The sequence below is a fragment of the Oncorhynchus mykiss genome, chromosome 11 (assembly GCF_057628025.1).
Source record: "Oncorhynchus mykiss isolate SJ-2025 chromosome 11, ASM5762802v1, whole genome shotgun sequence".
NCBI classification, from domain to species: domain Eukaryota; kingdom Metazoa; phylum Chordata; class Actinopteri; order Salmoniformes; family Salmonidae; genus Oncorhynchus; species Oncorhynchus mykiss.
The window spans coordinates 72,520,853-72,546,803 of record NC_143032.1 but is presented as its reverse complement, the minus strand read 5'-3'; the positions used below and the strand labels follow the sequence as shown (position 1 = coordinate 72,546,803).

Here is a 25,951-nt window from a genome sequence, read left to right as displayed (position 1 = left end):
AAGATCCAACTTGCACTCATAAACATCTAAACAAATTAATCAACATACTGTATAACATTGAGAAAATGTTAACATGACTGTTGTGTGTGTGCGTGCGCACTCACACATACATCTGTGTGTGAGTTTTATAATTGAGGATGTTTAAGTTGTCTTCAGTGATATTGTTGATATGAAGTGAAGTGGACTTGGAGTGGGAGTGTACTCATCAAGTCACGTTGACTTCAATGTCCAGAACACTGTGTACTGCAGAAATGTGTTTAGGACCATGAATGTTACTTTTACTTTGAAAGTACTACTAAATCAGGTTGTGCAGAGTAAAGTCACTTCCTTCTTGGCGGTGTTATGTAATGTACTGTTGTTGATAATTGATAAATAATTGTAACGTTTTTGAGGCACTTTCAAACACTTTGTTTCTCTCCCTCCTTCCCTCTCTTTTTCTCTCCCTCCCTCCCTCCTTCCCTCTCCCTAAAACGTTTTTTTAAACGTAAAGTTTTTGAGGCACATTCAATGGTGTACGACTGTTATTGGGGAATAAAGTCATTCTGACTAAGTGCTGATTTTATCTTCCATTCCATCTGTAACTGAAGCCCTTCATCAGTCTTCCAAACACTAACGTTCTCTTCCTTCCCTTCTGTCCAATCAGGTTCCATCGTGGAGACTATCACATTGACGTGTGTATAAACGACTACCTGGATGTGTTCTGTCCCCACTATGAAGACATGGTGCCGGAGGAGCTGATGGAGCGCTATGTCCTCTACATGGTCAACTACGACGGCTACAGTACGTGTGACCACACAGCCAAGGGCTTTAAACGCTGGGAGTGTAACAGGCCTCACTCCCCCAATGGACCACTCAAGTTCTCTGAGAAGTTCCAGCTCTTCACCCCCTTCTCTCTGGGCTTCGAGTTCAGACCGGGCAGAGAGTACTACTACATCTGTGAGTATTGACGTATATCACCATATATTGTTATTGAATGTGAGAGTCATAGAGAGCACTGTTATGTGTTGAAGTCATGTGTGTTGAAGTCAGTCTGATGTCAGAGTGGACGGCAGATGCAGCCCTTAAGGTGTTTAGAATTGTATGCAGTTGTATCAGAAGAACAACCATTTCACATCCAAGTTTGCATTGGAAGAATATGTGACTCGTTTCAGGAAACTAGGCATATATCGTACATCAATACTTCATAGGAGAGGCATTTGAACATAAATAAAAAATTGTATTAAAAAAATGCATGAACCTTCCCGCTAGCCATGATTGGCTGAGATAATGGATGGGCTGGACATGCCAAGAGATGAGTTCAGATTGGTCTGCCATGTAGCACACTTCTGTCTATAACAATGGCTGCTCAGTATGTGTAGGTATCCGTTCTTTTTTTAAAGATATCACAAATAACTGCAAAAGTGTTGCTCTCCACTTTCTGAAGGACAGGTTTTTAAATCAGTGGAATGCCCAGTGGAAGCAGAGTATGATAGCTAAGGAGATTCTGGCGTTTGATTGCAAATATGCGGAGGAGTTAAAAAGAAAACACACAGAAGGCTGCTGTATAAAACACCTGTCTCCGGATTACATTTTCAAACTAAGGGCAACCATGGCATCCGTGGCATCCATGACAGAGAAGGATAAGTGTTCATCCATCTTCATCCAGGTAAGAGAGTCTAGCTAGCTACATTTTCAGATATTATACATTTCATGTTTTGTCAGAAAGTCATTTTCATTGCAAGTTAAAGTGTACTGTTAGCTAGGTAGCCAACGTTAGCTGGCTGGCTCGCTAGCTAATGTTATGTGTATGATCTGTGTAGTAATATCATTCGTATCTCAGAGCCATTGCCATTGATAGTTATAGCCTAATGTTAACTAGCTATCACTGAATCAAGTTGGTTAGCTGCCTGCTGATTCATACAGGGTAGTAACGTTATGAGTTGGGATTATCGTTAATTGCTTAGCTAGCTAGCTACATGTCTAAACATGGTACTATTTCACACTACCGTTTACATGTTCTGTATCTTGAGAATGTGACAAATGAATGTTACTTTTATTTCATATAGTATTTACCAGATACGATAATGTGAAGAACAACATGACCTGCACCAAAGTAAAACTAGGATAGAACGTTAGGCCGAAGACACGATGTCCAAGTTCTAAAATTCTCAGTTAAAATGCCCTGCTTTTATTTAGTCACAATCACAACCGTAAGGTATTTTCCTCTAATTAGCTTTCCATTAACTTGTAAATAATGATCTTGTTGTGAGTTTATTATTATTTTCCTGTAATAATGAATACAAATTAGCTCAAGTTAAGATGTTGTCAGCTATATGATGTGGTCATTATTTGAATTCTGCAGCGGTCCCTGTAACATACGATCAAACCAGTGTGATTAGAGCGCTTATTTAGAATGGACCACAGTCTAAGGACCACAGTCTAAGGACCACAGTCCTTAAAAAGTAATGGCCAGAATGTGAGCAGTTTATTTTGTGATGACATTCACAGAAATATCTACAGCATAACACAATCATCCAAACTGAAAAAAATGTAGGCTGCATTTGTCCTAGCGCTAACTGAGGAAATATTGACGTAACACAAGCGGTCATATTTTTATAACTCTCGGCTGACATAAACTACAATATGAATTAGCTAATAGCAATTTCAATTATAATTAATCACATCACGGGTGAGCTCACCATTGATCGAAATAATTGACTTTCTAGAAATCGAAAGTAATCCTACGGTGGGTAGTTTCTGCGTGCCGCCATTCTTTTTTCTCTCACAGAAACCAAAGATAAGAAGACAAGATGAATTTGGTCTGTTTATTGCATGCATGTTTAAGGGGGTGTGTCATCTACCATCATTCACATCCCACCAATCACTTCCAGAAGTTCTCAAAAAATGAATGAACCCTTACTCACCTCATTTTGTTATAAAATCTTTGGTCCGACAGACTATTATGTCACACCCAGAATGCTTTGTATGTCAACAAACATGGCTCCACACATAGCTGGAATTAGCTTAGCACATCATAATTAGTACAACCTTCAAAAAAGTATTTTACACACATAATATATGCCCATTACAATCTATGCAATAATTGCAATGCATGATTTGTAAATAGTACTTGAAAACATGTGAATAAAACAGTAAATGTATCAATAATTACCACACAAAACATTTTCTGATAGTGATTTATTGATGCAAGTGGCGCGAGCCGGCGGTCAATCACATAACCTCTCACTCCCACTCTGAGCCATTCAGTGTTGTTGTTTATGTATATTTATGTATGTAGCTAGTGAGATAAGCTGTAGCATTAGCAATGTCTTTCAAAAGGACACCACTCACAAATGTGGAAATTCTGGAGATTATTTTTATTCTGACAATGAGTCTGAGTATGAAAGTCAGGAATCAGATTCTGACAGTGACAGTGAGGAGCTGCCCCCCAACCTTGTAGCCATTGAGAACCCTGAATCTGAGGACTCCTTATCCACTGACGAAGTCCCAGGTCCCTTTGAAGATGCTGGTGGTGATGGAGGCAGATCGACAGTGGATGAAGTACAGGAATTCTGAGGTAGCTGGAAGGCCGCCAGCCATTTCACCCCTCCTGGCCCTGCTGTTTTCTTTGATGAGTCCCAGTCTGGAGTGCAATGCCCCTTTCCCTTTCCATCTGAGTGCTTCAAGTTGTTTCTGACAGAGGAGTTGGTGGGAAACATAGTAGAGGAGACCAATCACTATGCCTTGGAGCTACAGGAGAAGAGAGAGCCAGGAGTGAGGGAGAAACTCACTAAATGAGTGACAGCCACAATTAGTGAAATATATACCTTCCTGGTGACAGTCCTTCTCATGGGGATAGTAAAGAAGAACTCCCTACGAGAATACCGGAGCACAGATCCAATGTTTGCAACTCCCTTCTTTGCCACCCTTTTTTCCCAAGACCACTTCCTAGGTTATACAAAATAAGAAATGTTCGCACCAGTCTGACATCAGCATTTGGTCGTGTCTTTGTGCCATACAAGGACCTATGCATTGATGAGACCCTGATGTTATGGAAAGGTAGGCTGGTGTTCCATCAATATATACCCTCCAAAAGGCACAGGTTTGAGGTCAAGTTCTTTGTCATGTGCAACGTGAAGACATTATAGTTTACACAGGGTCCACCACTGACATTCCACATTATGATGGGCTTGGGGTATCCGGGTCCATGGTGATGACCGTGCTGGCTCCTCATCTCAGCAAGGGACACACTTTGTATGTGGACAATTGTCACAGCAGTCCCACACTCTGGGGACTGAGCTGCTCTCCAACAGCACAGGGGCCTGTGGCACAGTCAGGTCGAACAGGAAGGGGATGCCGGCATTCAGATGCAGGAAGATGCAGAGAGCGCAGGTGAAGTTCAACGAGAACGGTCAACAGCTGGCAGTAAAATGGCATGACAAACGAGACGTCCATGTCCTCTCCACTGTCCGTACAGCAACCATGTCAGCCACAGGGAAGGTGGACCACCTGACGGGAGAGAGAAAAATCAAACCAGACTATGTGCTATAACCTCAAAATGGGGGCAGTGGATAAGGCGGACATGATTAACAGCTTTGTGGAATGCACTCAGAAAATAACCAAGATATTTTTCCATCTGATCAACACTGCCCTCAATGGCCACCAACTAACTGGTGAGATGATTACTGATCAAGGTTTTTTTTGTAATTGGAAGTACAGTACAGTTCATATACAGAAACTATTATAACATAACAAGTCACTTACACAGCCTGGTTTTGAACCAGGGTGTCTGTAGTAATGCGTCTAGCACTGAGATGTTGTGCCTTAGACCACTGCGCCACTTTGGAGTCATAAGGCCAGGGTAGCTTCAAAATACAACACAAGCTAATACTTCTCTGATGCAATTACCATTGTTTTACAGAGCTAATAGAATAATGTAGCTAGCTACATAAGCACAATTGAATATAACACCATAAAGATTAATAAATTAGTAATGTTACCTCACGTGTCCACGGTTATAAGGAATATACACAAATATATTATGCTCCATACAAAGAGTGAGCTACAGTAGAAACGATATGACACGACATACATAAACTTTTATAACGTAATAAGACACTTATTTTGATAGAAATGCACACATTTCCAAAGTTATTATTAGTAATGAAAACAACAATGACTACTATGCAGGCAACAGAAAGAAAATGTGAACACGTGTGTGCAGATTCTATTCTGACGGGAGATGCGCAAATGTCTGCAGACTTGAACTGCACAAACAATTGGGAAGTGCTTAGGGAATTTTGTCCGAGTCAGAAATGTGCAAAAAAATGAATTGCCCGCAAAAGTAAAAAGTACTACTTTTATGTAAATGAATGAGGAGGCGAAACACACCTCAATTCAAACTGTTCTTAGAGACGAAAAACACGTAAGAAAATCATTTGAAATTGACCAGTTGAAAACAGCTTATAAATAAAAACAGGCTGCTTGCCTTGGTTTAAGGGAGGTGTGGATTAAATCTACTATTGCGTAACAATCACATTCTGGAATGAAAAGAACATTCTATCATCACGTGCATATAAAACCTCATGCTGGGGCGACCGTTTGAGATATTTGGAACTCACGTATGAAAAGGTTAACGTTAGCTCACCATCTAACAAGCTAGAAACTAATCAAAACATTGTTTAGAAAGTTGCTTTTAGTTGCCTGGTTTGCTAGATTGACATATATTGAATTCATTTTTAAACTAATGGGTTTATTGGTGTTAAAATACACCAGTTATGCTATTTTGGACCACAAGGCTGCTGATGTCATGCATGTGAATCCTTAAAGAGATGGGTGGGGCTAATGCTTAACCTGTTTGGGCTAAGGGGCAGCATTTTCACTTTTGGATGAAAAGCATGCCCAGAGTAAACTGCCGCCTACTCAGTCACAGATGCTAATATATGAATAGTATGATTAGTATTGGATATAAAACACTCTGAAGTTTCTGAAACTGTTTGAATGATGTCTGTGAGTATAACAGAACTCATATGGCAGGCAAAAACCTGAGAAAAATCCAAACAGGAAGTGGGAAATGGGAGGTTTGTAGTTTTTAAACTCAGCCCCTATTGAAAATACACTGGGCTATTGGTTATGTTGCACTTCCTAAGGCTTCCACTAGATGTCAACCGTCTTTAGAACGTTGTTTGATGCTTCTACTATGAAGGGGGGCTGAATGAGAGGGGAATGAGTCAAAAGTCTGCCAGCAGCCTCGAGCTCAGTCACGCGCATTCACATGAAAGGTAGCTCTCGTTACATTGCTTTTCTACAGACAATGGAGTTCTCCGGTTAGAACATTATTGGACATTTATGATAAAAACATCTTAAAGATTGATTCTATACATAGTTTGATATGTTTCTACGACCAGTAATATAACCTTTTGGAATTTTCGTCCGACCTTTCCGCTGGAGGTTGCACGCGCGTTTTGATTTGTTTACCAAATGCCCTAACAAAAGGAGGTATATGGACATAAATTATGAACTTTATCGAACAAATCAAACATTTATTGGGGAACTGGGATTCATTGGAGTGCATTCTGATGAAGATCATTTGAAGGTAAGTGAATATTTATAATGCTATTTCTGACTAATGTTGACTGCGCAACATGGCGGATATTTATTTTGGCTGGTTTGGGCTCTGAGCTCTGTACTCAAATTATTGCATGGTATGCTTTTCCCGTAAAGTTTTTTTGAAATCTGACACAGCGGTTGCATTATTAACAAAGAAATAGGTATTCCTATATGATTAATTAACCTCTTATAGAGCCCTTCATGCACCAATCCCTTTAGCGGGATCGAGTTGACAACATCCAAATGGCAGCACGCCAAATTAAAACTACAGGAATTTCAATATTCAACATTCACGACAATATATATGTAGTACAACAAAATAAAGCTTAACTTCTTGTTAATCCAGCCGCTGTGTCAGATTTCAAAAAGGCTTTATGATGAAAGCAGACCATGCGATTATCTGAGGACAGCGCCCCGCATACAAACACATGAACATTTTTCAACCAGGCAGGTGCGACACAAAAGTCAGAAATAGCCATATAATAAATGCCTTACCTTTGAAATGATTCTTGTTTTTGCAATCCCAAATGTCTCATTGACACAATGAATGGTTGTTTTGTTCGATAAATTACTTATTTTTATCCCCAAAATGTCAATTTATTTGTTGCGTTTGATTCAGAAATACACTGGTTCCAACTCGCCCAATATCTACACAATATCTAATAAGTTACCTGTAAACCTGGTCCAAACAACATTCCTAATCCATCCAAAATTTAAGACGGAATAAACTGTTTCTAATACCGGATAAAAACAACATGAAGTGCGTTCCTGTTCACGCGCACCAAAATAATAAGGACCTTCAGAGTGACTCATGGAATGAATAGCCCTACTTCTTCATTTCTCAAAAGAAAAACATTGAACAATTTCTAAAGACTGTTGACATCTAGTGGAAGCCATATGAACTGCAACCAGGTTCCTCATAAATAAGGCTTCCCATAGAAACCTATTCGGAAATCCTATGACCTCAATTTTTTGTTTCCCTGGATGGTTTGCCCTCGGGGTTTTGCCTGCCAAATCAGTTCTGTTAAACTCACAGACATTATTTGAACAGTTTTAGAAACTTTAGAGTGTTTTCCATCCGAATCTGCCAAATCTATTATATGCATATCTTATCTTCTGGGCCTGAGTAACAGGCAGTTTACTTTGAGCACGCTTCTCATCCGGACGTCAAAATACTGCCCCCTAGCCTTAAGACATTTTAATTTAGAGTTATTAATGTAACTTTAGTTGTTCTACAAACGTTGGGCTGTAAGTTTTGATTTGTAATACATTGTAAGGCAGCATGATGTGACTCTAATGATAATTTGAAAAAGTAGCTTGAAAGGCATGAGCTCTGCTTTGTTTCTTGCGTAGGCAAACACACTACATCAGTCACTCATGCACAATTTGACAAGCACTTGATAATGCCTAGAATTTCACAGTCTCATCCTCTTTGTGTGGCTCTTTGTGTGACCACTGATCGGGTCTTTCTCACACGCTACAAGTGAATACAGACACATCGGGGGATGCAACTGCACGCATCCTTATCCAATTCTGAGACGCATATTGAAGATATTGGAAGAACTGTCCACAGTTACTTTTCTTCAGCCAACAAGATGAGTAGCCTAACGGAGAGCAAAAGCACTAGCCTATGTCAATCTACTATCCGCATAGTACAAAGGTCGACCTATTCTATTCTGTGCGAAAAATTATATTCCAAACATAGTCTGGACCAGTTGTGGTATGTGATAGATCCCAAATTAATACAACCACTAGCATCAAAAAAAAAAAATAAACAATGTGCCTGACGTGACAGATCAGAACTTTTAGCTTAAAATGTTGATAAACTATTAGGCTATTTCTTCACATTATACACGCAGCAATGCTATAAAGGCAAATGTTTCATTAGCAGAAAACACCATTATCAAAAGTGACCGCAAATGCAATTATGCACGTAATGCTTTTATTATAAAACTGCATTTTTAATGGTGAAAATGATCTTCCTCAAACTTGAAAAGTTGAGAAGTCGCAAAAAATTGCATTGTTTCTTATGCTGGGCATCATTCATAAGTGATAATATGTCATTCACAAGTAATATTGTTACCCATCAGGCTATTCTTGATTTAATCTTATCTTCACATATACTAAATAATATATGTGTGAAATTGGTTTTGATTTAGAATGGACCACTGGGTAACAGGGGCAGAAAAAAAGACATGGCATCTATACACTTAAATGGGGAAAGCAGTATGCTTTTCCTTGTGGTTTATTTTCATGCAAGGCAGGTAGGCTAAACTCCTGTTTGAAAGATAGGCATTGTGATTAATAAAATAAAAGTTGAAAAATGTATATAGTAGACCAAGCCTGTAGAAAGCTGGTCCTCCTCTTTTTAGTACAGGCCGTCACTCTGTTTTCCTGGTCAAATGCATAGCCTATTGAAATGTTGCGCAACATGAGCTCATGGGCTCTCATTAAATGTTTGATTACATTTTCGAAAACATTTGCAATGATGCCACTGATTAGAGGGACAATAGAGTACTGAGTACCAGGCAGTTAGCAAGTTTGCTAGGCTATTAATGACCATCAGCAGCATCAGAGCTTGGAGAAGCCCAATTACCGTGACTAAACGGTCACGTGGAATTTGACTGCCTTCTTGACTCGTGACCACTGGTGTGGCGGTAATACGATCACCGCAACAGCCCTAGTGTCGACAAAGAAGAGCTCTCCAGTACGTGTACCAAAACGTTCAAGGGTCATTTTCTCAAAAGTGGGGTTACAAGTTTAACAACATTCAAAGCAGAGTTACTTTCCCATTGTTCCTCAACTGTAGTGTATGATATACCATTTTCTATCTCTGAGTCTCTACTTTTATCCAATGTAAAAAAAACACAATTTCAATTTTGCTACATAAGACCGAATCGAGCCAGTCGGTCACATAGAATATTTCCAATTGATCCAGTTGTTTGGAAGTCTTGGCAAAGCGAGTCAATCCAAAACAACACACTACAGTGTTCTCCAGAACTCTTAGACTGACCATCTTCTCTTTGGGCCTTGTAGGATATAACTTCTATCTCAGTCTATTTTCTGCATGATTACACAGAACACATAGTAAATGTGGTGTGTGTTTGTGCATATGTTTGGGAGAGAACAGCCTGTAACAGCCACGACCCTAACCCCATGTTTTTACAACCTTACCTCTGCTCCTTCAGAGCGGTATTGAGATGATTTGAGGAGACACCAGCAGACTCACGTTTCACTGCAGCTTATCATTTAGAACATATCACTCCTGGAATGTTCTTCCCTAAAAAGGGAATGGGATCCTCTGGGACGCCAAATAAGATAGTGAGAACATTAGAAGGCTTCCCACTGCAGAATAGTACCCCATATTTTATAAAGAATGACAGAGAGAGAGAGGGGTCCCTCTTCATGTTACAATGTGAGGTTAAACAGCCCGGAGGTGCTGGTGTTGCCTGTTTCATGTCTGTGGCAATGGAGAGGAGTGTGTGTCAGAGTGTGTGTGAGTTCATCTGAGGCTGCCACCCCAGGGAAATCAGTTTTATCAAAGCTGGGTGATAGTGTCCCTTTGCTTCTGCTGCAATATGCTTCTGGTTAGTCTCACTGACTCACTGCAGTGTCTGAAACCACATACTCTGACACCAATGTATCTGTTGATGGAGTGACTTGTATTTCACTTCAGTCTGATTCTGTATGGGTTCAACCTTTGTGTGCAGTTAGAGTATACTGTATGAGTTGATCTTCTCTCTCAACTCTATATCTGACATGGTACAGGTGTCTCCATTTAATTTTTTGTTTGTTTTATTTATCCTTTATTTAACTAAGTAAGTCAGTTAAGAACAAATTCTTTATTTACAATGACTGCCTACCCGGGCCAAACCCGGATGACGCTGGGCCAATTGTGAGCCGCACTATGGGACTCCCAATCACGGCCGGTTGTGATACAGCCTGGAATCGAACAAAATCAAGTCAATCAAATGTTATTAGTCACATGCGCCGAATACGACAGGTGTAGTAGACCTTACAGTGAAATGTTTACTTACAAACCCCTAACTAACAATGAAGTTAATTTTTTGGGGGAAAAGAATAAGAAAAAAAAGTAACAAGTAATTAAAGAGCAGCAGTAAAATAACAGTAGAGAGACTATATACAGGAGGTACTGGTACAGAGTCAATGTGCGGGGGCACCGGTTAGTTGATGTAATGTACAGTGGGGAGAACAAGTATTTGATACACTGCCGATTTTGCAGGTTTTCCTACATACAAAGCATTTAGAGGTCTGCAATTGTTATCATAGTGTACCTATAGGTACACTTCAACTGTGAGAGACTGAATGTAAAACAAAAATCCTGAAAATCACATTGCATGATTTTTAAGTAATTAAATTGCATTTTATTGCATGAAATAAGTATTTGATCACCTACCAACCAGTAAGAGTTCCGGCTCTCACAGACCTGTTAGTTTTTCTTTAAGAAGCCCTCCTGTTCTCCACTCATTACCTGTATTAACTGCACCTGTTTGAACTCGTTACCTGTATAAAAGACACCTGTCCACACACTCAATCAAACAGAATCCAACCTCTCCACAATGACCAAGACCAGAGAGCTGTGTAAGGACATCAGGGATAAAATTGTAGACCTGCACAAGGCTGGGATGGGCTACAGGACAATAGGCAAGCAGCTTGGTGAGAAGTCAACAACTGTTGGTGCAATTATTAGAAAATGGAAGAAGTTCAAGATGACGGTCAATCACACTCGGTCTGGGGCTCCATGCAAGATCTCACCCCATGGGGCATCAATGATCATGGGGAAGGTGAGGGATCAGCCCAGAACTACATGGCAGGACCTGGTCAATGACCTGAAGAGAACTGGGACCACAGTCTCAAAGAAAACCATTAGTAACACACTACGCCGTTAAGGTCCCCCTGCTCAAGCCAGCGCATGTCCAGGCCGTCTGAAGTTTGCCAATGACCATCTGGATGATCCAGAGGAGGAATGGGAGAAGGTCATGTGGTCTGATGAGACAAAAATAGAGCTTTTTGGTCTAAACTCCACTCGCCGATGAACATCAAGTCTGTTAGAGATACTTTTGTAAACCTTTCCAGCTTTATGCAAGTCAACAATTCTTAACTTTTTATGGCTGCAGGGGCAGTATTGAGTAGCTTGGATGAAAAGGTGCCCATTGTAAACGGCCACCTCCCCAGTCTCAGTTGCTAATATATGCATATTATTATTAGTATTGGATAGAAAACACTTTAAAGTTTCCAAAACTGTCAAAATAAGGTCTGTGAGTATAACAGAACTGATATTGCAGCCGAAACCCTGAGGAAAATCAAAACAGGAAGTGACTTCTATTTTGAAAACTCCATGTTCCATAGCCTCCCTTTGATGGATTTAAAGGGATATGAACCAGATTCCTTTTCCTATCGCTTCCTCAAGGTGTCAACAGTGTTCAGACATAGTTTCAGGCTTTTATTTTGAAAAATGAGCCAGAACGATAACATTGCGTCAAGTGGTCACATGAGTTTTGCTCGCGCAACAGAGTTTGGATAGGAATTGCTTTTCCCTCTCCTACTGTGAAAGACATTTGCGGTTGATATATTATCGATTATATATTTGAAAAACAACCTGAGGATTGATTATAAAAAACATTTGACATGTTTCTGTGGACATTATGAAAATTATGAATTTTAGTCTGCGTTGTCGTGATCGCTCTTTCCTGTGGATTTCTGAACATAACGCGCCAAACAAACGGAGGTAATTTGGAAATAAAAATAATCTTTAAGGAACAAATGGAACATTTGCTGTGTAACTGTGAGTCTTGTGAGTGAAAACATCCGAAGATCATCAAAGGTAAACAATTAATTTGATTGCTTTTCTGATTTTCGTGACCAAGCTACCTGATGGTAAGTGTACTTAATGTTTTGTCGTGCGATCGATAAACTTACACAAACGCTTGGATTGCTTTCGCTGTAAAGCATATTTTCAAAATCTGACACGAAATCTTAACAAAAGGCTAAGCTGTGTTTTCCTATATTGTACTTGTGGTTTCATGACTATAAATATTTTTAGTAATATTTATTGAATGTAGCGCTATGCTATTCAGCGGTTGTTGATGACACGTTAGTGGGATTGCAGCCAAAACAAGTTAATTGTAGGTCTTATTAGATGTATTTTATTCGAGGTATGGTTCACATGAGGCAATACTTCATGTCAATAGCAAAATCATATTTTGTGAGTGTTTTTTATATTGCAGGGCAGCTCTAGCCAACATCTCAAAATCTCGTCTCACTGATTGGACTCCAGGTTAGCTGACTCCAATTAGCTTTTGGAGAAGTTAGGGATTCACATACTTATTACAGCCTACACAGTGAATGTTTAAATTATGTATTCAATATAGACAATATATTCAAAAAAGATGGCGCCAGAAGAAATGGCAGCAGTTTTACGGGCGCCCTACCAATTGTGCAATTATGTGGGTATTTTTCGCTTTTTTTGTCATTTATTTTGTACATAACGTTTCTGCAACCGTATCTTACGGAAAAAAAGAGCTTCTGGATATCAGGACAGCGATCACTCACCTCGGATTAGACAAAATATTTTTTCTACAACAAGGAGGACGTAAAAGACATTCTCCAAACACCCCACAGGACCGACATCCCATTATTTGCAAGAGGAAGCGACGCAGGTACAGAGAACAAAGAGCCGGATGCCTTGACAGGACCCGGAGAAGGCGAGTGGGGAAGCTGCCGTTACTGTCAATACTACTCGCCAACGTGCAATCATTGGACAATAAATTAGACGAGGTACGATCACGAATATCCTACCAACGGGACATCAACTGTAATATCCTATGTTTCACGTAATTGTGGCTGAATGACGACATGGATATTCAGCTAGCGGGATATATGCTGCACCGGCAAGATAGAACAGCCCACTCCGGTTAGACGAGGGGGGGAGGGGTCTAAGGTTGTCTCTAGATTTTGCTCGCCTGAAGTAGAGTATATTGTGATAATTGCAGGCCACACTACTTGCCTAGAGAGTTTTCAGCTATACTTTTCATGGCTGTTTATTTACCACCACAGACAGATGCTGGCACTAAGACCGCACTCAGTCAGCTGTATAAGGAAATAAGCAAACAGGAAACCATTCACCTAGAGGTGGCGATCCTAGTGGCCGGAGACTTCAATGCAGGGAAACTGAAATCTGTTCTACCACATTTCTTTCAACATGTTAAATGTGCTACCAGAGTGAAAAAAATTCTAGATCACCTGTACTCTACACACAGAGACGCGTGCAAAGCTCTCCCTCACCCTCCATTTGGTAAATCCGACCACAACTCTATCCTCCTGACCCGGTCTATAAAAAAGCGGTCAGATGAAGCAAATGCTAAACTACAGGACTGTTTTGCTATCACAGACTAGAACATGTTCCGGGATTCTTCCAATGGCATTGAGGAGTACACCACATCAGTCACTTGCTTTATCAATAAGTGCATCGAGGACGTTGTCCCCACAGTGACTGTACATACATACCCCAACCACAAGCCATGGTTTACAAGCAACATTCGCACGTAGCTAAAGGGTAGAGCTGCCTCTTTCAAGGTGCAGGACTCTAACCCAGAAGCTTACAAGGAATCCTGCTTTGCCCTGCAATGAACCATCAAACAGGCAAAGGGTCAGTACAGGGCTAAGGTTGAATCATACTACACCGGCTCCGACGCTCGTCTTATGGGGCAGGGCTTACAAACTATTACAGACTACAAAGGGAAGCACAGCCACGAGCTGCCCAGTGACACGAGCCTACCAGATGAGCTAAATCCCTTCTATGCTCACTTTGAGGCAAGCAACACTGAGGCATAAATGAGAGCATCAGCTTTTCCGGATGACTGTGTGATCACGCTCTCTGTAGGCGACGTGAGTAAGACCTTTAACCTTTAAACAGGTCAAAATACACAAGGCTGTGGAGCCAGATGGATTACCAGGACGTGTGCTCAGTGCATGTGCTGACCAACTGGCAGATGTCTTCACTGACATTTTCAACATGTCCCTGATTGAGTCTGTAATAACAACATGTTTCAAGCAGACCACCATAGTCCCTGTGTCCAAGAACACAAAGGCAACATGCCTAAATGACTACAGACCCGTAGCACTCACGTCCATAGCCATGAAGTGTTTTGAAAGGTTGGTAATGGTTCACATCAACACCATTATCCCAGAAACCCTAGACTCACTCCAATTTGCATTCTGCCCAAACAGATCCATTGATGATGCAATGTTTTGCACTCCACACTGCCCTTTCCCACCTGGAAAAAATGAACACTTATGTGAGAATGCTATTCATTGACTACAGCTCATTGTTCTGCACCATAGTACCCTCAAAGCTCATCACTAAGCTAAGGATACTGGGAATAAACATCTCCCTCTGCAACTGGACCCTGGACTTCCTGATGAGCTGCCCCAGGTGGTGAGGGTAGGTAACAACACGTCTGCCACGCTGATCCTCAACACTGGAGCTCCCCAGGGGTGCGTGCTTAGTCCCCTCCTGTACTTCCTGTTCACCCACGACTGCATGGCCAGGCATGATTCCAACACCATCATTACGTTTGCGGACGACACAACAGTGTGATCACCGACAACGAAGAGACAGCCTATAGGGAGAAGGTCAGAAACCTGGCCGGGTGGTGCCAGAATAACAACCTATCCCTCAACGTAACCAAGACTAAGGAGATGATTGTGGACTACAAGAAAAGGATGACCAAGCCAGCCCCCATTCTCATCGACGGGGATGTAGTGGAGCAGGTTGAGAGCTTCAAGTTCCTTGGTGTCCACATCAACAACAAACTAGAATGGTCCGAACACACCAAGACAGTCGTGAAGAGGGCCTGACAAAGCCTATTCCCCCTCAGGAAACCGAAAAAATTGGCATGTGTCCTGAGATCCTCAAAAGGTTTTGCAGCTGCAACATCCAGAGCCTGGTGCTACATTTGCTAGGCCTGTGACTGCAATGCACTACAGAGGGTAGTGCGTATGGCTCAGTACATTACCGGGGCTAAGCTGCCTGCCATCCAGGTCCTCTACACCAGGCGGATGTCAGAGGAAGGCCCTAAAAACTGTCAAAGACCCCAGCCATCCCAGCCAAGTCTAGGACGAAAAGGATTCTCAACAGTTTTTACCCCAACAGGTCATCAAATGGCTACCCGGACTATTTGCATTGTTTGCCTCCTCCCAACCCCTCTTTTTACGCTGCTGCTACTCTCTGTTTATCATATATGCATAGTCATTTTAACTATACATTCATATACATACTACCTCAACCAGTGCTCCCGCACATTGGCTAACCAGGCTATCTGCATTGTGTCCCACCACCCACCACCCGCCAACCCCTGTTTCCAACATTTGCAAACTACTAAACAACTATTGATTTAGAACCACAGATACAGGTCACAAAAAAATCTGGAGCTGCTTACACTATTCCAGCACCATTTCAACTTCATCAAATTCCCTATGCTTAGTCTAATACAGTGACAACTAAAAGATACCAAAACAATTTAGTCCAATCAATGTTAGCTAAATATGATGTGGCTGTCCATGGTTCTGATTTGTGTGCGTGAGTGCATTCGTGCAAGTAGAAACAACATGTTGAGAAATGACAATGCCATCCTACTCTTTCATGTTGCCTAAACAGTCTATCACTCTGTCATACAGTACACACTTGTATTTGTTTTTGTCCTTGTCGTCCTGAGCGAGCCTAACTTCATTTTGTTGGCAACATTAGCTAGTTAACATTAGCCTTCTACAGCTAGCTACTTATTGAACTTCCATCATCTCAGTCCAGGGGCACAATGAATGCATTTGTGGTTGGATCAGAATTACCATTATAATCACTTGCCAGTACAGAGAATGAAATAAAAAGTCAAAATCCCTATCTCCATCCATTGCTAATTTAGGAAAGCGCCAATTTTAGCTAGTTAGCTAGTCACCGGAGGACAACAACAGAACGAGATGCAACAATTCAAGTTGTGTCTGTCAATTACGTATTTTTCTCAATGTGATGTGATAGGAGTGAAGATAAATCCAAACTGTCTTCCGTGCGCCAGGACCATTCACAGCTGAACACTATTTTATACTTTTTTTAATCAAGGGAAGCCAAACACTCGCTGGCTTCCCTTGCATTTAATGCTACAGGTGGCAACAATGTTATAGTCTTTTTGACCAGACAGAATCAGATATATGGCCTACGCATACAGAGAAGCTCTTATGCTTTCTCTGGTGAGAAGCATTCAGCCTCTTGCAAATTGAGGGAAAATTATCAAAACACAGAGGGACAAAATATACATTGTTTTCTACGTTTTTTTATTGGTACATTTTTTGGAGAAGCTTGGCTCCCCTTGGCATCCATTAATAGACAACACTGGAGTTAGATGAAGCTCAGGGAAAGGTTAGACACAAGGAGCTCCACCCAATCTGTCAATTCTTTCCGTGTGCTCATCAGAAGCAGCCACACCTTCATCATAGTCTTTATTTCCTACTTTTTTCCTGCTGAAAGATTCCTGACCAGAGGGCTAAATTAAATTACACTCCAACTGATAGGTTGTCCACACTACACATCCATTCTGCTATACAACATCATATTGCTTTAGTGGCCTGCGGTGTCTCTCTAAGTGATTCCAGCTTCTCTGGCCACTGCTGCGGATATTAATGTCATCCACCATGACTTGATTTCCCAATGCTTAAATATCCAGATTGAACATCTGTAACAAAAGGGAATGCTTGTTGATTGATTGGATAGCGTAAATAGTTCAAAGAGAAAGAATAGGTCATTATGATAATACACCTGTTATTTATGGCCTCCTCATCAGCAGCAGCAACATCTTCATCATAGTCATCATCAACACCAGCAGCTGCTGCTTTTTCCTTTCGGTAGGTCTCTGAAATACATTTAGTTTATGAGTAGCGTACATCATCATCAAAATCCCCATCGTATCACCACCATCAGTATAAAAATGTGTTATACATCTGTCTTACTTTCAGATTGCCATACAGCACAAACAGCCAACACAGGGGTAACTACTGTTCAGTAACTACTGTACAACGCTACAGACCTATTACATAGCATTTCACTGTAAGGTGAATACCTGTTGTATTCAGCGCATGTGACAAATAAGATTTGATTTGATATAGACATTTTCAACTATACAGTATACCATTTAGCATAATCTCAGTTAACCCAGAAGTAAACTCTTGCATAATTGGTCAGCTGCTAAATTACGTTCTGGGTTCATAAGTGTTAAGAGAATAGATTAAGAGATGCTAGAACGAGGAGCGGAACCGGAACGAGGAGCTCCGTCCTCTCTCTTCACAAGTTACAGGCAAGTCTATGGGCTGTATGTCCTCTCCCCTTCAGAAATTTGAAAAATGCTATTTGTCCAAATAACCCGGTACAACAAATATTGCTGCTCGTTATCAATTGGTGCCCATAGTATAAAGACAAATCTATGGTCCCATTTATGTTTACGTAGTCTCTCCATGAGAGATTATATTGCTTCCAGCCCTGTTTTGTAGATGTTGCCGAGGTGATATTTTCTAGCATGAAAGAAGCAGATAAATAGAAGGGATGTTGTTTAACTTTTATTCCTCTGAATTGACAGAGATTAATAGGTGTCTGTTTGTAGAAAACAACAACCAGAATGCCATTGAGAACCTGTAAATTGGACCGGTTCAGCTTTCTAACTTGATGAGTGGAATGTTTGCTACGCGCCAACCTGCTCAGAGAGAGGGCATGGTGTGTGTGTACTAGTGTGTGGTAATAGCCACAATGCAGGAGGCTCTAGAAGAAAAAATATATATTTTCTTTCAGGAACACATAGAGATTTACCAGACAAATGATAGAAGAGGAGGCAGAGTCAGTGGCTTTAACAAGATGGGGGATGGTGTGTGTGTGTGTGTGGCAGGACAGTGTTGTATATTGTGAACGGTATAATCATGAAGAAATATGACATGATGTATTGTGTGGTTAGGGATAGGAAATATGGACAATACATATGGTTCGGGATATCATGTGTGGTTTACAACTTATTTTTGGGACATTCGTAATAACGTAATCACATTTTTGCATTTTCATTTTTCATATTAGTATTATATTCATTACTATGGACAGAGGAACTCAAAGCAACCACCATGATTTAGACTGAGTTTGATAATGAATAGTTATTTTGGCTCTCATAACATTCTATAACCCCAGGACCTAAGGGAGAAAAGGATGAAAATACGTCTGCAGAGCATTGATTGATTCACTATCTGGTCCGTAGATGAAGATTAAGATGTCAAATGATATTCTGTCAGAGAAACGCCTGTTAATGGTGTTTTCGCCCTCCGAGTTCAATGCGGTCCAGGGCTTGATTTGTTGTATCTCTTATAAAATTACAAAGAGGAGACAGAGTTCTGCTGTCAGGTGCTTCAACAACACAAACAGGTTAATCAACGCTAGCAGGTCGCTGGGAATAAACCTAAATCGAGACCATAATTCTTCATTTTTCAATTTTTTTGCTGTCAGCCGCAGCTCTCTAGGAGAGCAGTTTAGAGGAGCTAAATTGCCCATCAGGTAATGGAGAGAGACAGAGAGAGAGCGAGAGAGAGAGGGAAAGAGAGAGGGAGAGCGGGAGAGAGAGGGAGAGAGAGGGAGGGAGAGAGTGAGGGAGAGAGGGATAGAGAGAGGGAAAGAGAGGGAGAAAGGTGAAAAGAGCAAGGAAGAGAGGGGGGAAAAGAGAGAGAGGGAGGGAAAGAGAGGGAAAGAGAGAGAGAGAGGGAAAGTGAGGGATAGAGAGAGGGAGTGTGAGAGTGACAGTCACAACATCATTATCTCCTACTGTATCTGGGCCAAAACCTGCTTCTTTACCCTTTTTTCTTCCCTTGCTTCCTTTCTTTCTAGAAACAAGAGAGAGAAAGAAAGGTAACTCAGATGCTAAATGTACCCCTCCCAGGAAAATGCAGGAAGCCATTTAATGTTGCTCACATCTGCAAGCAATTCAGCAGAATAGTATATTAGCTGTGAGTGAGTTACGGCCACGACGTGTCGGACGCTCTGACAGACGCTGCTAAGGAAGGGATAAAGAAGGGCACTTTGAGTGGTTCCTAGGTCAGAGTTCAGCCAGCATTAATGGCTTAAGTGAACCCCCTCGATCACAGAACGCTGGAGGGAGCATATTTTTACAATATAAAGAATCTGTGGAACGATTCTAATCTGAGAGGAGGAGGGAGGAAAGCCAATATCATAGAAGTGAGGGAGGGGAGAGGAAGGAGGGGAGAGGGATGAGAGAGGAGCGAGGGAGGAGAGAGGTGCGAGGGATGAGAGGAAAGGAAAAAGTGTGTCTGTTAGTCGGTGAGATGTGTGGCGAATGGGAAACTGGTTGGTGTCATAACTCAGGTGGAGATTGGTCTATGTGTGTACTACGTGGGGGGAGGAGTAAGTTATGTTGCTCATATGACTTGATGGACTACACAGAAAAACGTGATCCATCACTACTATGTTCTGTGGGCAAGGATGAAATTAGTTCTCAGATGCTGGGTTAACAGCACAGGTCAGAACAGATCTATTACTGTCTGATTGACCTGGCAAGAAGCAGGCCATGGTCAAACACATCAGCCATGCTTACAAATGTCACAATACTTTGGTACAGCACAACCTATAAAGTGAAACAAGAGACATGACTTGATCATACGTGGTAAACCAACTAATTTCGAAAGGATTGTCTTGGTTTGTCTGACGATGCATGCATGTGATTGAAGATAGAGGGCATAGTTGTTCTGTCATGATTGGTTGTAAATCCTATGATATTGCATTAGCATAATGCAGCTCATACAGTAGGTAGAGGCACTGTGCTGTGGCAGCAGGTATATTATAAAACTGAGGCATGAATGGTATATGGGTTAATATACAGTATGCATACACTGAGTGTGCAAAACATTATAAGCTCCTGCTCCTTCCATGACATAGACTGACATAGGTGAATCCGGCTGAATGCCATGATCTCTTATTGATGTAACCTGATATCCACTTCAATCATGAAGGGGAGGAGACAGGTTAAATTAGGATTTTTAAGCCTTGAGATAAATGAGACATGGATTGTGTATGAGAGGGTGAATGGGCAAGACAAAATATTTAAGTGCCTTTGAACGTGGTATGGAAGTAGGTGCCAGGCGCATCGGTTTCTGTCATGAACTGCAAGGCTGCTGGGTTTTTCATGCTCAAGAGTTTCCCGTGTGTATCAGGAATGGTCCACCACCCAAACGACATCCAGCCAACTTGACACTTGACATTGGAATGGGCCTGCTTCTCTGTGGAATGTGTTCGACACCTGGTAGAGTCCATGCCCCGACAAATTGAGGCTGTTCTGAGGGAAAGGGGGGGGGGGGGGGGGGGGGGGGGGGGGGGGTGTTACACTCAATATTAGGAAGGTGTTCATAAAATTTTGTACACTCAGTCAGTGTATGTTGTTAAACTCAGGGAGGATTTATAATAGTGACAGAGATGCTGCAGTTCCATTCATAGGGTTAGAAGGAAACCTGGTAATCACTCAGCCTCATCAGCACTCAGGAATGACCCAACAACATGAAATTATGTGGCAGAAACCACAGTCAACACACCCTTGGACTCAACCCTTGGACTCAAACACATTATCAGAATTTTGATAGATGGATTATTTTCCCTTCACTTCTTCACCCTCTCCTCTCCTCTCCTCTCCTCTCCTCTCCTCTTCTCTCCTCTCCTCTCCTCACATTTAATTTACCTCCCAATGTGTCATTGTTCCTATCCATGGAGACTAGCCTATTGAGCTGAGCCTGCCCTCCAGACAGCACGTTACACTCTCTCTCCCTCAAACACCACCAGAGAATGGCCGCCACCCAACTGCTCCCCTGGGGTCAGTCTCTGCTGGCTGTTGCAGTCTCTACTGGCTGCTGCTAGGGATCCAGTCACAGAACACATCCACTAATGGCCCAGGCGTGAGAATCCCTGTTTTAAAAAATGAAAAGGAAACAGTTGTCCAGTGAGCTGCCTGCCTGCCAGGCTGGCCAGACTTAGCTAATCACAGGGGTAAGTTATCGAACACTTGTTGATGGGGAGGAAAAGATCTAATCAACAAATTAGCATTTGACCACCAGTAAATAATATGTTTTCTTTTTCAAAACTTCCACCAGAATCAGGAAATAAACTACACTCAACAAAAATATAAACGCAACATGTTGGTCCCCTGTTCCTGGAGCTGCAATAAAAGATCCCATATGCACAAAAAGCTTATTTCTCTCAAATGTTGTGCACAAATTTGTTTACATCCCTTTTAGTGAGCATTTCTCCTTTGCCAAGATAACCCTTCCACCTGACAGGTGTAGCATATCAAGAAGCTGATTAAACAACATGATCATTACACAGGTGAACCTTGTACTGGGAACAATAAAGGCCACTCTAAAATGTGCAGTTTTATCACACAACACAATGCTACAGATGTCTCAAGTTTTGAGGGAGCGTGCAATTGGCATGCTAACTGCAGGAATGTCCAATAATGTTGTTGCCAGAAAATGTCATGTTAAATTCTCTACCATAAGCCGCCTACAATGTCATTTTAGAGAATTTGGCAGTATGTCCAACTGGCCTCACAACTGCAGACCATGTGTAACACCCACAGCCTAGGACCTCCACATCCGGCTTCTTCTGAGACCAGCCATCCGGAGGATAGCTGATGAAACTGAGGAGTATTTATGTCTGTAATAAAGCCCCTTTGTGGGCTTTATAAACTCATTCTGAGTGGCCGGGCCTTGCTCCCCAGTGGGTGAGCATGTGGTGTTGGAGTCGTGCCTGGCCATGCAATCATGGGTGAACAGGGAGTACAGGAGGGGACTGAGCGCGCACCCCTGGGGAGCTCCAGTGTTGAGGATCAGCGTGGCAGATGTGTTGCTACCTACCCTCACCACCTGGGGGCGTCCCGTCAGGAAGTCCAGGATCCAGTTGCAGATGGAAGTGTTTAGTCCCAGGATCCTTAGCTTAGTGATGAGCTTTGAGGGTACTATGGTGTTGAACGCTAAGCCATAGTCAACAAATAGCATTCTCACATAAGTGTTCCTTTTGTCCAGATGGGAAAGGGCAGTGTGGAAACATGGAATGCTGAGTTACTTGTTATTATGTGTGTGTGTGTGTGTGTGTGTGTGTGTGTGTGTGTGTGTGTGTGTGTGTGTGTGTGTGTGTGTGTGTGTGTGTGTGTGTGTGTGTGTGTGTGTGTGCTTGCAGCGTGTGTGTGTGCATGCTATCTCTCCATTCTCTGCCAACTCAGACTGGGTCACAGAAGACGGGAAACCAGAGTAATCCTAGCGAATTAGAAACAACATGGCTCTGGGGAGGTGTTAGTTATTCAGTGGGCTAGCTGGCCAGGAATGCTCTGTAGAGAGCATTGGATGGTATTCTGGTTTAACCCATCCCATCATCCTAACAATCAAGCTGGATTCAAAGGCTCTGGATGACCTCATTAAGGCCAGCTGGAGACCCAACACACTGGCTATACATGCAAACAAAATGCTAACGCGATGTGAGGACTGAGGAGTCTAACCCGCTAATGTTACACTAGTCAGCTAATGCAACATGAGGATGCTTGCTAGCTAATACAAGGCTGGTATAGCGATTGAGGGGGAACAGCTAGAGTTGGTCCTGAACCAGAAACCTTATTCATATGTGTGAGTCTGTCATTACTAGCTGTGTCGTGGTTGACCAAAGCATGACAACAACCAGAGGCCCAAAGCATGTTTTCTCTCCCAAACAATGAACAGAGGTGGTTCAAACACATCCTGCAGGTTAGAGCTGTAGGTGGTCGATGGGAAGTAGGATCATACCATTATAAATCATTTTACAGTAGACGTAATGAAAAGAGCTGTGTACTGTAACTCTAACTCCCATTTTGTCAAACACATATTAGTTATAGGATTTCTAACCCTGTCATCTGCCTTGTGCTTGTTCATCTTCTGATGAGGAGTTGGAAGTATCAAAGCTGGCCATGGAAGCCCTCAAATGACTTTGAATTGACGAAATAAAACATAAGGGAAATAATTGCCAAAGCCACTTTGATTTACTCACAGCTTTGACTCTTTTTTTCAGCTACATATACAGAAACTATGTCATAAAAGTAATGATAATAATGTTGCATAATAATACCCAATAATATATTAACCCTTTACACTCGTGAGAATTGGATAATATGGATAAGGCTAAATGTAAATGTTTTTTTATAGTATAAATAGGAAAAGCATAACCATGGTAGCATTTGAATTGAAACGGAACAGATTGGAAATAATGGGAAAGTGATTAGACCAACGGTGAGTACACAACAGTTTACCTGACACAAGACTGAATCCAAACATTACACTGTTTATTCTATGTGCATTTTACATTTACTGTACTTTTTTGCCTCATTTGTTGAAAGCGAAATCACAAAAACTGTCCTTTATAAATCACAATCTGGGTCAGGTAGGCATTTGAATGCCTGTTATATTTCCAACATGACTAGCTAATTTATAAAAAATTACATTACAGTGTTGGGCTTTCACAATGCAATTCAGGGAAACAGATTATAATTGTAGTGCGCAAAAAAAGGAGTCATGAGTCCATTCAGATGTGTGTGCCGCGGCTAATTTTCTTCACAATAAGCACACACAGGCTCATTCTCTTCAGAACAACCCAGGATATGACACCATGTCACCTGGTAACTGTACATCTAACAGGCCCATTCTGTTCAGAACAACCCATCTTATAGTTGTACATCAAACATAGTGAGCATAAATGCTGACACTATATGATATGATATCGAAATGTATCGCTCACATTTGGCTTGCTTGTATGATCTCAGAGTGGTGTTCAGTAGTAAATCCTCAAAGTCTTTCAAAATACATTGTTTTTCCATCTTTCAAAATGCATCGCTCTGAGTCCTCTTCATTTACAGATTTTCCCTCACTCAGACAACAAAAAGTTGCCCAATTACCGGGAGGATGGGGGCAACTTCTTGTCGTGCGATGTGTTCAAGTTCAGAGCGGCTGTCAGTCAAAACCCATACAGCGCTGTGAAGCGCAGAGCCAGAGAACTGACGTGGTTAGAGCGTTGGACTAGTAACCGGAAGGTTGCAAGTTCAAACCCCCGACCTGACAAGGTACAAATCTGTCGTTCTGCCCCTGAACAGGCAGTTAACCCACTGATGTCATTGAAAATAAGAATTTGTTCTTAACTGACTTGCCTAGTTAAATAAAGGTTAAAAAAAATGTACAGCACGTTACTGTAAACTGCTGTACAATTTAGGCGTTGATCATTGTCCAAATTGCCATTTTCACCCCGTATATGGTACGAGTGTGAAGAGCTACCTGACCTAGTTTTCCCCCTTTCCAAACACATAATGTTGCCATATTTTTATCCATTGTTGTGTTTCGTATTGTGCGTAACCCACTGGGCAGAAACTGGTTGTTTCCATGTAATTTCAACAACAATAATCTATGTCATGACTTTGAATCAACATGGAAAACTGATTGGATTTGAAAAAAGTCATCAACATGGCAGCCACATTTTTTCCAACATCCAATAACATGGTGACATTTTTTGTTGATGTCACATTAACTTCACGTTAGTTGACAACTCAACCAAATGTAAACGCTAAAGGAAATATGTTTTCCAGATAACATGACAGTTGATATTCGGCTGGGCTCGGCTGAGATTGAGTCAATATCTAATTTAATCCACCCTGAACCCACGGGGTCCTCACCAAGCTCAGAGAATGAAGAGCTGTTACTATAGGAAGGAAATTAGTTCAGCTAAATCTTCCCTTTATTACAATGTCACACACCTTTCCAACCAAAACGTATTTAACACTAAACCATTGCAAGGAAGTTTCCTTTCCTTGTCCGCTTTCTATCAGGATCGCAGTTATGAAAGGTCTTGATCGATGAAAAAGTACTATGTCAACTCTATCCTTCCATATCTGTGGTTAGTTAGGTAAATAAGTCATTAGTTTGTAATCTCCAGTATTAGGACAGATGGTACTGCATATTTTCTCTATTATTTTCTGTTTGTGTGGGTGGAAAATAGCTTTTAAATCCCAAATGCAGTGTTTTCTGCCACTTTCATCAAGCTCATCACGTTTGATCTGCAAGTGTGAGCTAAGTGGTTGGTGTGGATAGCCCTGACTCAACTCCACCCACAAGGATGATGATGAATATAAGACATCTGGAGTCAGCAGGGCGCTGTGTGTGTGTGTGTTCATGCTTGTGTGTGTGTCTGAGAGAGAGGGAGTGAAAGATACAGAGAGAGAGAGGGAGTGAGCCAGCGAGCAGGCGGGGAAGGGCAGGC

At 41.6% G+C, this 25,951-nt stretch overlaps 1 protein-coding gene across 3 annotated transcripts in view; it reads left to right on the top strand.

Moving 5' to 3' along the window:
- LOC110536342 (ephrin-A5-like) overlaps positions 1 to 25,951 on the top strand; it is a 197,516-nt gene that overhangs the window by 155,920 nt on the left and 15,645 nt on the right. For all 3 annotated transcript variants that reach the window (XM_090191097.1, XM_021622083.3, XM_021622084.3), the window contains one exon: positions 644 to 936. In XM_090191097.1, the coding sequence (XP_090047223.1) occupies positions 720 to 936 (217 nt within the window). In that variant the 5' untranslated portion in view covers positions 644 to 719. The remainder of the gene's footprint in view (positions 1 to 643; positions 937 to 25,951) is intronic.